At 36.4% G+C, this 12,224-nt stretch overlaps 1 protein-coding gene and 1 pseudogene across 4 annotated transcripts in view; both read left to right on the top strand.

The window, feature by feature from the left end:
• The window catches only part of EMC4 (ER membrane protein complex subunit 4), a 76,371-nt gene that overhangs the window by 57,319 nt on the left and 6,828 nt on the right, over positions 1 to 12,224 (top strand). Inside the window, exon 3 of one of the 4 annotated variants that reach the window (XM_073211572.1) lies at positions 4,270 to 4,365. The exons of the other annotated variants lie outside the window; for them this stretch is intronic. Within the exon in view, the coding sequence (XP_073067673.1) occupies positions 4,270 to 4,365 (96 nt within the window). The remainder of the gene's footprint in view (positions 1 to 4,269; positions 4,366 to 12,224) is intronic. 4 annotated transcript variants of the gene reach the window in all.
• On the top strand, positions 6,236 to 12,214 carry LOC108384065 (zinc finger protein 639-like; annotated as a pseudogene).

The following is a 12,224-nucleotide window of genomic DNA, read 5'->3' as shown; positions in this document are numbered from 1 at the left end:
TTTGTTCCAGTTCGTTGAAGAATGTTCTGGTATTTTGATAGGCACTGCACTGAATCTGTATATTGCTTTGGGCAGGATGGCCATTTTGACAATATTAATTCTTCCTATCCAAGAGCATGGGATGAGTTTCCATTTGTTAGTGTCCTCTTTAATTTAAGAGTGTATTGTAGTTTTCAGGATATAGGTCTTTCACTTCCTTGGTTAGGTTTATTCTGAGGTATTTTATTCTTTTTGATGCAATTGGGAATGGAATTGTTTTCCTGATTTCTCTTTCTGTTAGTTCATCGTTAGTGTATAGGAAGGCCACAGATTTCTGTGTATTAATTTTGTATCCTGCAACTTTGCTGAATTCAGATATTAGTTGTAGTAGTTTTGGAATGGAGTCTTTAGGATTTTTTATGTACAATATCATGTCATCTGCAAATAGTGACAGTTTGACTTCTTCTTTACCAATCTGGATTCCTTGTATTTCTTTGTTTTGTCTAATTGCTGTGGCTAGGACCTCCAGTAGTATGTTGAATAACAGTGGGTAGAGTGGGCATCCCTGTCTTGTTCCCGATCTTAGAGGAAAAGCTTTCATCTTCTTGCTGTTAAGTATGATGTTGGCTGTGGGTTTGTCATATATGGCTTTTATTACATTGAGGTACTTGTCCTCTATACCCATTTTGTTGAGAGTTTTTAACATGAATGGATGTTGAATTTTCTCAAATGCTTTTTCAGCATCAATGGAAATGATCATGTGGTTTCCGTCCTTCTTTTTGTTGATGTGGTGGATGATGTTGATGGATTTTTTAATGTTGTGCCATCCTTGCAATCCTGAGATGAATCCCACTTGATCATGGTGTATGATCTTCTTGATGTATTTTTGAATTCGGTTTGCTAATATTTTGTTGAGTATTTTTGCATGTATGTTCATCAGGGATACTGGTCTGTAATTTTCATTTTTGGTGTGGTCTTTGCCTGGTTTTGTTATTAGGGTGATGTTGGCTTCATAGAATGAGTTTGGGAGTATTCTGTCCTCTTCTATTTTTTGGAAAACTTTAAGGAAATGGGTATTATATCTTCTCTATATGTCTGATAAAATTCAGCAGTGACTCCATCTGGCCCAGGGTTTTTGTTCTTGGGTAGTTTTTTGATTACCGTTTCAATTTCTTTGCTAGAAATTGGTCTGTTCAGATTTTCTGTTTCTTCCTTGGTCAGTCTTGGAAGGTTGTATTTCTCTAGGAAGTTGTCCATTTCTTCTAGGTTTTCCAGCTTGTTAGCATATAGATTTTCATAGTATTCTCTAATAAATTTTTGTATTTCTGTAGGGTCTGTCATGATTTTTCCTTTCTCATTTCTGATTATGTTGATGTGTGTTGATTCTCTTTTTCTCTTAATAAGTCTGGCTCTGGGCTTATCTACTCTGTTTACTTTTTTAAGACCCAGCTCTTGGTTTCATTGATTTTTTTCTATTGCTTTGTTATTCTCAGTTTTATTTTTTCTTCTCTGATCTTTATTATGTCCCTTCTTGTGCTGACTTTGGGCCTCATTTGTTCTTCTTTTTCCAGTTTCAATAATTGTGACTTTAGACTTTTCATTTGGGGTTGTTCTTCCTTCTTTAAATAGGCCTGGATTGCTATATACTTTCCTCTTAAAACTGCCTTCGCTGTGTCCCTCAGAAGTTGGGGCTTTATGCTGTTGTTGTTTGTCTCTATATATTGCTTGATCTCTGTTTTAATTTGGTCATTGATCCATTGAATATTTAGAAGGATATTGTTAAGCCTCCATGTGTTTGTGAGCTTTTTTGTTTTCTTTGTGAAATTTAATTCTAGTTTTATGCCTTTGTGGTCTGAAGAGTTGGTTGGTAGAATTTCAATCTTTTGGAATTTACTGAGGCTCTTCTTGTGGCCTAGTATGTGGTCTATTCTGGAAAATGTTCCGTGTGCACTTGAGAAGAATGTGTATCCTGCTGCTTTTGGGTGTAGCATTCTGTAGATGTCTGTTAAGTCTATCTGCTCTAGTGTGTTGTTCAGTGCCTCTGTGTCCTTACTTATTTTTTGTCTGGTAGATTTGTCCTTTGGAGTGAGTGGTGTGTTGAAGTCTCCTAGAACAAATGCATTACATTCTATTTCCTCCTTTAATTCTGTTAGTATTTGTTTCTCATACATTGGTGCTCCTGTATTGGGTGCATATATATTTATAACGGTTATATCCTCTTGTTGGACTGACCTCTTTATCATTATGTCCTTCTTTAGCTCTTGTTACTTTCTTTGTTTTGAAGTCTATTTTGTCTGATACTAGTACTGCAACACCTGCTTTTTCTCCCTGTTGTTTGCATTAAATATCTTTTTCCATCCCTTGACTTTTAGTCTGTATATGTCTTTGGGTTTGAGGTGAGTCTCTTGTAAGCAGCATATAGATGGGTCTTTCTTTTTTATCCATTCTGTTGCTCTGTATCTTTTGATTGGTGCATTCAGTCCATTTACATTTAGGGTGATTATTGAAAGATATGTACTTACTGCCATTGCAAGCTTTAGATTCATGGTTACTAAAGGTTCAAGGGTGGCTTCTTTACTATCTAACCATCTAACTTTACTCTGTTATTAAGCTATTATAAACACAGTCTGATGATTCTTTATTTCTCTCCCTCCCTTCTTATTCCTCCTCCTCCATTCTTTATATGTTAGGTGTATTATTGTGTACTCTTTTGTGTTTCCTTTAACTGCCTTTGTGAGTAGTTTTTTGCCTTTAGTTGGTATTTGGTTGGTCTGCTTTCTTTGCTGTGATTTTATATTCTCTGGTGACATCTATTTAGCCTTAGGAGTGCTTCCATCTAGAGGAGTCCCTTTAAAATATCCTGTAGAGATGGTTTGTGGGAGGCAAATTCCCTCAACTTTTGTTTGTCTGCGAATTGTTTAATCCCTCCTTCATATTTAAATGATAATCATGCTGGATACAGTATTCTTAGTTCAAGGCCCTTCTGTTTCATTGCATTAAATATATCATGCCATTCTCTTCTGGTCTTTAAGGTTTCTGTTGAGAAGACTACTACTCTTCTGAAATTGTTCAGGGGATGTTGGGAAATAGGGTAGCCTACATAAAGCACTTCAGCAGTACCTAACACAATGATTTTGTCTCTTTCTGTAAAATACTCCCCACCCCTAGCTTTGTCTGAGCACTGATTTTTCAAAGATAAAGAGAACAGTTTGGTTGCTGCCTTGGAGAAGCAGAGTTGTGAATTAGACCAGCTCCGGAGGGGGAGGCGTAATGCTGGGAGACAGCACTCACTGTGGTGTTGATTGCCTGGTTATCAGTAGAGGGCACCTGAAAGCTATGACCACATGCAAAACAAGTCCAATCATGCAGCTTTAGTGGGTTCAGTATGGGGCCTCATAACAAATAGGCATAGTGGAGAGGAGTTCAAGGGCAGGGTGGAAATGAAACAGGCAGGCAGGAAATGAAAAAGGCAGGACAACAATCATCAGGGGCATGATAATGTCCTTGGGAAGAAGACTTGAAAGAATAAAGCAGGTTCCCAGCCTCAAGAGATGGAGGCACAGGAAGGTTACCAAGACTGAAGTTCATTTCCTGGAGATGGACACAAAGGCAAAACCATATATGCAGTGCTGCCCCAAATTTACCTGAACTCTGAATCCTTTAAAGGAGAGCGCATAAATATTCTAAAGAGTTACTGTCATCCAAAAAGAGCAGCAGACTAGTCCAGGTCCTGGGGAATGGAGTATGGCTCCAGCTGCAGACTGGGTGCGGGGTGTGGAACTTGTCTGGGGGCCTCGTGATCTTGGGCAGGGCTGGATGAAAGCAACAGAGCCTGAACATCTGCCAGAGTAATTAGAAAAAAAAGTGAAATAAAAATTTAGCCACTCTTTTGCCTTTTTTAAAAATAAAAGTACGGCTCTTCATGGAAAGCATGTTATAAAATAGTATGTTAAATAAGTCTAAATGAAAGGGGAAATTGCTGTTTTGTTTTTTGCATGGTCAGATTTGTTTCTTCTTTTTGACTTATTTGTATTTCCCATTTTATATAGTAATGTCCTTCTTTTGTAATTAAAGATATCTTTTTAAGTCACTTTATTAAAAGAACCAACCATAAGCAATTAGGAAATTAAATATTTTGTGCCCCAAATTTTTGAAAGCTTAGCATTTGATTCAGCAGCTCTGGCAATATTATTTTATTACTTGTTATTATTTCCCACTTAGGCCAACCCTGGTTAGCTTAATTCATTTAAATGGAACCTCTTCTAGAAAAAAACTTTTGTATTTTCCTAGGGATGCTGTAAAGAAATACCAGAAACTAGGTGGCTTAAAACAACAGAAGTATAGTCTCTCTCAGCTCTGGAAGCCAGAAGACAAAAATCAGTGTTGGTAAGGCCATGTTCTCTCTGCAGGCTCTTGGAAAGAATCCTTCCTTGTCTCTTCCGAGTTCCTAGTGGCTCTGGCAATTGGCTTGCAGCTGTACCTCTCGTCTGCCTCCATTGTCACAGGGACTTCTTCCATGTGTGTCCTCTTCTTACAAAGACATGTCATCAGATTTAGGACCCACCATAATCCAGTATGACCACATCTTAACTAATGGCGTCTGCAAAGACCCTATTTCCAAATAAAACCACATTCTGAAGTTCTGGGTTGATGTGAATTTTGGGGGGAACCTATTCACTCACTATCAGACTCTAGAAGTAATTTATTGCACAAATGCTTAAAAGTTTAAGTTAGCACATTTTGGAGGACCTATTTAAATTCTATCGACATTTTAACTGTGTAAACCTCTGTGGTAAGCAACCCCAGTGGTATGACTCTCCCATACAACTGTGTTGACAAGGTACCCAGGGACATTCACAATACCATTTTTTGTAATAGTGACAAATGGGAATAACCTCATGCCTATCAGCTGGGGACTGGTTAACTAAATCAGACATTGCCAAGCATATTCTATCCCTTAAGAAGAATGAGGTAAATCTGGGTGACAGACTGGAAGACATCCAAGATAGACTTAAGAAGTGAAAAAACAAGTCAGTAGACAGTGTGTAGCATATTTTTATTTACATAATAAGCTCCTACAAATTAAAAAACCCTACATTTATGTATATGTGTTAAGTGATAGCTTTGTTTTCAAGTACCAAAAGGTTCTCCTTTGTTTCTTCTGAATCCCCCTATATCCTTGTATTAGTCTGCTTAGGCTGCCATAATCAAATATCACATACTGGTTGGTTTAAACAACAGAAACTTATTTTCTCACAGTTCTGGAGGCTGAAAGTCCAAAATTGGGGTGCTAACTGGTTCAGTTTCTGGTGAGAGCTCTCCCCAACCTGTAGACAGGCACCTTCTCACTGTCTCCACATGGTGAAGTAAGAAAGTGAGCTCCTTAGTGTCTCTTCTTATAAAGACGCTAATCCCACATATGGGCCCCACATGCATGAACTCATCTAACTCTAATTACCTCCCAAAGGCCCCATCTCCAAACATCATCACGTTGGGGGTTAGGGATTCAACATATGGATTCAGTCCATAACAATCCTTCCTCCAAAAAAGTCAGGCTACAAAACAATGCTTTATATCTGAACCAATAGGGTCTTTTTAAAACTAGCAAATAGGAAAAAAATGCCACAAAGGACCTGGATTCATCATGCAGATAGTTGATGTAGAGACAGTTTAACCCACTTCCAAGATAGCTGAAATTAATCTCCAGGATGAATCTAGAGTAACCAAGCTTGAAGAAACATGTTAGGTCATCAGTAATGTATCATGACTCATGCCGTAGTTGTCATTCTTATCCTTTAATGGGATCTGTGGGAATGGCAATCCTCCCAGTTTCCTAAGCAAGTGCTGGAGGGAAATGCTATAATGGGAACTTGTTAAAGTGTGAATTGAACAGTTACCCTGAAATGAAAAAAAAAAGGTAATTGCTAAGGAAGAATACTATTTCTAACTAACCTTTTCTCCCAGCAACATACTAGTTCATGTCATGCCTGACAGGAGCATTTCATGACTCTGCAGAGCCATGAATCAGAAATTGAAAAATATTATAATCCATCCAGAAATGATGCAGAAACCCAACAATAACTAGCAAAGGAAGATTTACCCCCCGCCACCAAAATTTTTTTTTCACTAAAGGGGTTTGGAAATGCAGTCAAAATGGAGAGAAAAAAGTTTCAACTTGTTAGGATCCCATTACTGATACAGAATAAATGCATCTTGAATAACACAGTGTAAAGGGGTCCTTTTTCAGAAGGCAGTAATGATACCAGAGTTAAACACCACAAGTAACTGGGATTTACAATGGAAGCTTATTTTACTGAAGCTGCCAAAAGTCTTAGGATCTTGTAGAGTGCACTGGAGGAACGGGTTGGGCCAGAGAGGACAGCTAAACAGAATTATTTTAGAGACATTGTTAAATGGCATGGACCAAAAATTTAAGACATCTATAAAAGGTTTTTTTCCCCTTAGAGGAATCCATTCTTGCAAATCTGGTTGTTTGAATAAAAAATTTCCTGTTCAAGTTTCAATCCAGAAGCAAGTGTTCAAAAAAAATGGCATAAAGTATTAATAATAGCTTCTTAGACCTCTAAAAAGAGGTAAAGGGTGAGATTTAAAAAATGAGTAGAAAAACTGTGTAGGTGGCACACATTATAAACGTCAGACAAAGGAACTCCTATGACCTATGGAACCATGGTTAGCCTTACTTATAGTTTCTTTAATTAAAATCATATTTGCTCAATCGCACAAAGTAAGGGAAGTTTAACATTTATTTGTACAATTTCAGTATTCCTATCATTTTCTAATTCAAGTTTAACCCAGTGGGAGCCATGCAAGGAGGCTCTCAAAAACTACTGATTGTTTAAATTACTTTGTGTAACTTCAAGCCCTGTTGTTTTAGGGTATCAAAATTCTCTAAGTCAGTGTTTCGCAGCCTGTTCGACAGAATTCAATCAGCTGGAGAACTGTAACAAATCCTGTGCCCATGCTCCACTCTAAGCATAGAATCTCTGGAAATGGGGGCCAGGCAACATTTTTTTTTTAAGAGCTCCCAAAAGGTTTTTCTCCTGTGAATCTAGGACAGAGAACCATTATGCTTCAATGTCTAAAGTCATGTTATAGTTACTATTTTTTCTAAATCCAAAAGTGGTACCTGCACAATACAGAGAACTAGGAAAACTATGGGAAAACATTTTTTAAAAATTATCTGAAATACCATTACTCTGTTGTGTTTATCATTTTTTTCTGTGAATATATGTGAAACAATAATATGCAAAATGTTTTTTAAAAATACATTTTAAAACTAGAAAGTATCCTTAGAAGTCATCTAGTATAAGTCACTTACTTTATAGATGAAGAAATTAGAGCCAAGGGAGTTCCTAACTCAAAATAACTGAGGTAGTTCATTTGGAGTCTGGATTAGAATATAGATTTTCATTTATTTTTCATGCAAAACATAATTTGTACAAAAATACAAATCCTCAAAAGTTAAATTTCAACTTGAAACTCCATTCCCACAAATGATTTATTATTTCTAATGATATTCTAATAATGTTAAAAAAACAATAAGCAGACCTTTATAGCAAATACTTTCCTCTTTCTCCCTAAGTATTCTAGGCTGCATATAGCAACGTATTCCACTGCATTCTATGGAACACTGACTCCACTGGAAGTAATAGGTATGGTAAGAAAAAGAGTTTCTCATTTGAGTGGACTGAAAAAATAAAAGGACGTTCTTTACTCAATCATTTCTCATGCTTTTAATATGTTATATTAATAGCACCGAGAATCTCTGGGGTGTATCTGCAGAATATAGTCTGTAGTATTTCTCAAATTTATTGATCTTGGAACCCTTCCTCACCTTAGTTCCAATATCTTCATATTCTTTGGGACACATTTTGGCAACACTATTAGGATTCCTAGGATAAAGGAATAAACAGGACCTGGAGCAACCTATTGAGGCCAAAGCAAATTTGATTCAGGTTACAGTTTTAAAATTTTTATAGTGAGTGGTGGTGGTGGTGGGGTACCTTAACAGGGAAGGACTATATGATTGGAATGGCAATGTTTTCAAAAGTGTTCCTTTAAAATTTATTAAAGCATACTTGAAATCAATAAAAAATTGTACATCAATGATACTTCAATTAAAGAAAAGCACAAGAATACCTTAAAATCAGACAAAATTGCATGAAAGCAATTGCCTAGATAAAATATAAAACTTTTAAAATGTATTCCCTTATAGTTTTGACATTTTATTTTACATAAATATAATTATAGTATATTCAATTTTGTATTTTATTTACTTTCAATTAAATTTACTCACATTCACTAAACTTTATCTATACTTTATGTGCAAGGCAATAGGCTGTAGAATCAAAGATAATTAACATACAGATTCTACCTTCAAGGAATTTAGGGTAGGGTGTAGCTGGGGTGTAGGTGTAGAAATAAGTGCCAAGGCATGTCAACGAACACAATATAATATGATAAGTGCTATTATGCAGAATATAGTGGGACGAAGAAAAATGTTCAGTAGGGCCAAAGCCCTTGTGAACTTGAGATGACAAAGGCTCATCAGAAACCCCCATAACAAAGGCTGAAAAGTAGAAAGAAGCAGGAAAGCAATTTACAAACTGGATCTTCCTATGCTCAGATAAACATTTTAGAATGGACTGGAAGGGGAAAATCATTTTTCATTTACTGCCTTATTCAAACAGTCCACAATGAACACAAATGATTTTTTTATTAAGGTATCATTGATATACACTCTCATGAAGGTTTCACATGAAAAACTTTGTGGTTTCTACATTCGCCCATATTATCAAGACCCCCCCATACTCCATTGAAGTCACTGTCCATCAGTGTAGTAAGATGCCAGAGTTATTACTTGTCTTCTCTGAACATAAATGATTTTTAAAATGAGAAAATAAAGTGGGAGTGGAAATCTTTAGAATCTCCAGATCACCACCATCTTCAGAATTCAAACCCTTTAATTGGCCCTTTTCAGGCCTACCTCCCAACTACATTCTCAGAGAACTCCCCCCACCTGCCCTAGACCATTATCAAACTAGTCAGAAAAATGCAAATTAAAAAATAATACAATATGAATCAGTCAACCAGCAAACTCAGGGGAGTCGTATAGAAGTTCACACTGCTCAAGATGTTCCAGTTGCTTCAGAAGTGCATGCTATTTCTGAAGATTATGACATAGAGACAGAAACCAATTCTTCTTCAAGACCAAACTGATGGAGATTCACCAGCTAAACCTTGCTAAAGTCTTAACAAGAACCAAACTGTGAATGGGACTGCCCAGCAGAAATAACCTTTACTGAGAGCTAATAGCAGTGGCCTCTATAAATGTGAACTCTGTGAGTTCAACAGCACATATTTTTCTGATTTAAAGCAGCATATGATCCTGAAGCATAAGCGTAATGATTCAAATGTGTGTCAATGAGACAGGGACTGTGGGTTTAGACAGAGTAGGGTGAGGGCCTCCAGAAAAAGACCCCTATCAAAACTCCATGTTAAACAATTAAGCAAAGCCAGAGTCACATTAATTCCCTAAAGTAAAATATCAAACTAGGAATATAAGCATTCTTCAGTGAGGCTTAAAGTAAAAAGCCAGGAATAACTTGGCCTGGAATGTCTGAATATCCCAAGACAAGAAAATGAGGTCAGCATAGCCCATGTCTTCATTGTGTCAATTAAATCATGCTATTGTAAAATTTACATTAGCCTGCTAAAAGGCCCAGCTTATATTCTTTAACTTTACCGGGAGGTGTTTTTTTCCTCCTCTAGCCCCTAATCAAGTAATTTATAACCTGGGCAATTAATATGGCAAGCAAGCCCAGTCACAAACAACATAGTAAAAACAGGAAAAACTCCACCTTAAAGATAAGATTGCATTTTAAAACCCAAGAAGTAAAAAAATAGGTTTCTTAACATTAACAGACAATAACTCATCCCACCTTGGGAGCAGGACAAGCAGTCTTGACTGATATGCTCCCAAACCAAGAAGCTGCTATTCTGGGAAAGAATCAAAGCAGTAAATTTCTTGTGTTAACTCCTCAAAATAATCTGGAAAACTGTTAAGAAACATAGTGTCTCTTCAAAGATAATCATTTGGGGACCATTTAGCAGGTCTGCATCCCTAGCCCTTTGTCTCTCAACTGCCTATAAATCCCCTAGACAATGCACTACCCAGGATTGTGTTGTACCCTCCTGGTGTGAGCCAGGAGCTGTTCTCTTACTTTCTCTCTAAGCCTCTCACTTGCTCTCCTACTTTGAGTGTTTGTGAAGTTCATTCTTCAATTCCGTGACAAGAACCCTGGCATCATCAAGTATGTAAGAAAAGTTTCTCTACCAATATGCTTCTGATGAAACACACCAAACTGCATGAAGAGGATCCCTACATTTTTAAATACTGAGATTATGAGACAATAATTTTTAAGAACTTCAGCCAGCACATTACAGACACTCATTTTCGTGATCACCTTTAATGGTGTGAAATGTGTGATATAAGTTCTCCTCAAGCAGTGAACTCTACCTACACTTCTAGGAGCACAGCTGTAGTGAACAGTATTTGCGTCAGTTCTGTGAACATGAAACAAGTTATCTAGAAGACTTGCATAGCCATGTGGTAAATGAACATCCATGTAAACAAACAGAATTAAGTGATAAGTATAACAATGGAGAACACAGACAGTACAGCCTCTTAAAAATTACCTTTGACAAATATAAGAACTTCTTTGTATGTCAAGTATGTGGTTTCAGGAGTAGACTTCATACAAATGTTAACATGCATGTTGCTATTGAACATACTAAAATTTTTCCTGTTTGTGATGACTGTGGCAAAGGCTTTTCAAGTATGCTAGAATATTGCAAACATTTAAATTCGCATTTATCTGAAGGGATTGGCTTATGTCAATACTGTGAATATTCAATAGGATGGACTGAACATCTTAAAATTCATGTAGATTTCAAGCATTCGACTGACCTTACCTCCATAAATGTAGTGACTGCTTGATGAGGTCTGGAAATGAAAAGGAATTAATAAGTAGCCTTCCAGTCCATGAGATGACTTGATTATTCTCTTTAAATACCATAATGTTAATGTAAAATAATAAATTCAACTTTTTTGGGAGATGTTAAAATGGATGATTTTAAGTGTAACTTATGAGAATTGCCTTTAACAAGTAAGATTTTTTAAATTGTCCAATTTTCTTGACATTGCTACATTTTTCAGTATGGAATTATATCTTATATGTGGTATTTTCAATGCCTAGTAGTTTATAGTTTTAACAACTCTTGGTGACTATGATCCTGTTTTGTGCATGTGCTCTGATTTCATGAATTGATAAGAAACAGATGTACTAAACAAACTAGACTAGTTTTCCTTCTGGAACCAGAGGGGCTATTTACATTTTTTTTTTAAACTCAAGCTCAGTTTTTCAGGTATAAGGCATTAAAGTACTGCACTATCAGAACTAAAATGCAACATAATATACAATTAAGTCCACTGAGATTCCCATTAGCTAAGAAACCAGACCGTCTTTTTGCATTCTCCATCAGTAATTCTCCCCAAGGTAATGATTCTTTTAATAACATTTGGAGGCCAGTGTTAAAGTAGGAAGGAAAGATGTGGTTTTCTTGGCAGTCTTTTTTTTTCCCACTTTATTTTAGCCCCAATGTGTTAAATAATTTAAGGTGGGGGTGGGAAGAAGCGGTAAGCATTAAAAATATTAAAAAGGAAAAATAATACAGTATTATCTTTAAACTGGCAATAAAAAAATTTATAAAGCTGTTTATAAAGCTGTTGAATGTAAATGAGTGCAATTTTTCCGTAAGACATTTAAAATGAAAATTCCTTAAAAACGTACATACTCTGACTCAGCAATTGCACTTCTGAGAATTTTGACTAAGGAAAATAAGAAAAGACATTAAAGAATGTTTACAGCAACACTTCGTAAGGGGGGGGGGCGACAGGAAACCGCTAAAAAGATTAAATTATTATATATGTACATTACTGAGTACAAAACTCAACCACCACGAATAATGCAGATTTAATGACATTAAAAAAACAACACGCTTATGCAGTGGGCACTCTTCCATTTAACTTCACAAGCCTCCAACGAAGGTAGGCTACTCAACTTTAACAAATGAAGAAGTGAAACACAGATTTAACCTGCCCGAGGTCACACAATTAAGTAACGAGATTCAATACGAGGCCATCTGAATCGCGAGCCCTGGGA

Source organism: Manis javanica, chromosome 8 (genome assembly GCF_040802235.1).
Source record: "Manis javanica isolate MJ-LG chromosome 8, MJ_LKY, whole genome shotgun sequence".
NCBI classification, from domain to species: domain Eukaryota; kingdom Metazoa; phylum Chordata; class Mammalia; order Pholidota; family Manidae; genus Manis; species Manis javanica.
Note: the sequence above shows the minus strand (reverse complement) of the source record. Positions and strands in the feature narration are given on the sequence as shown.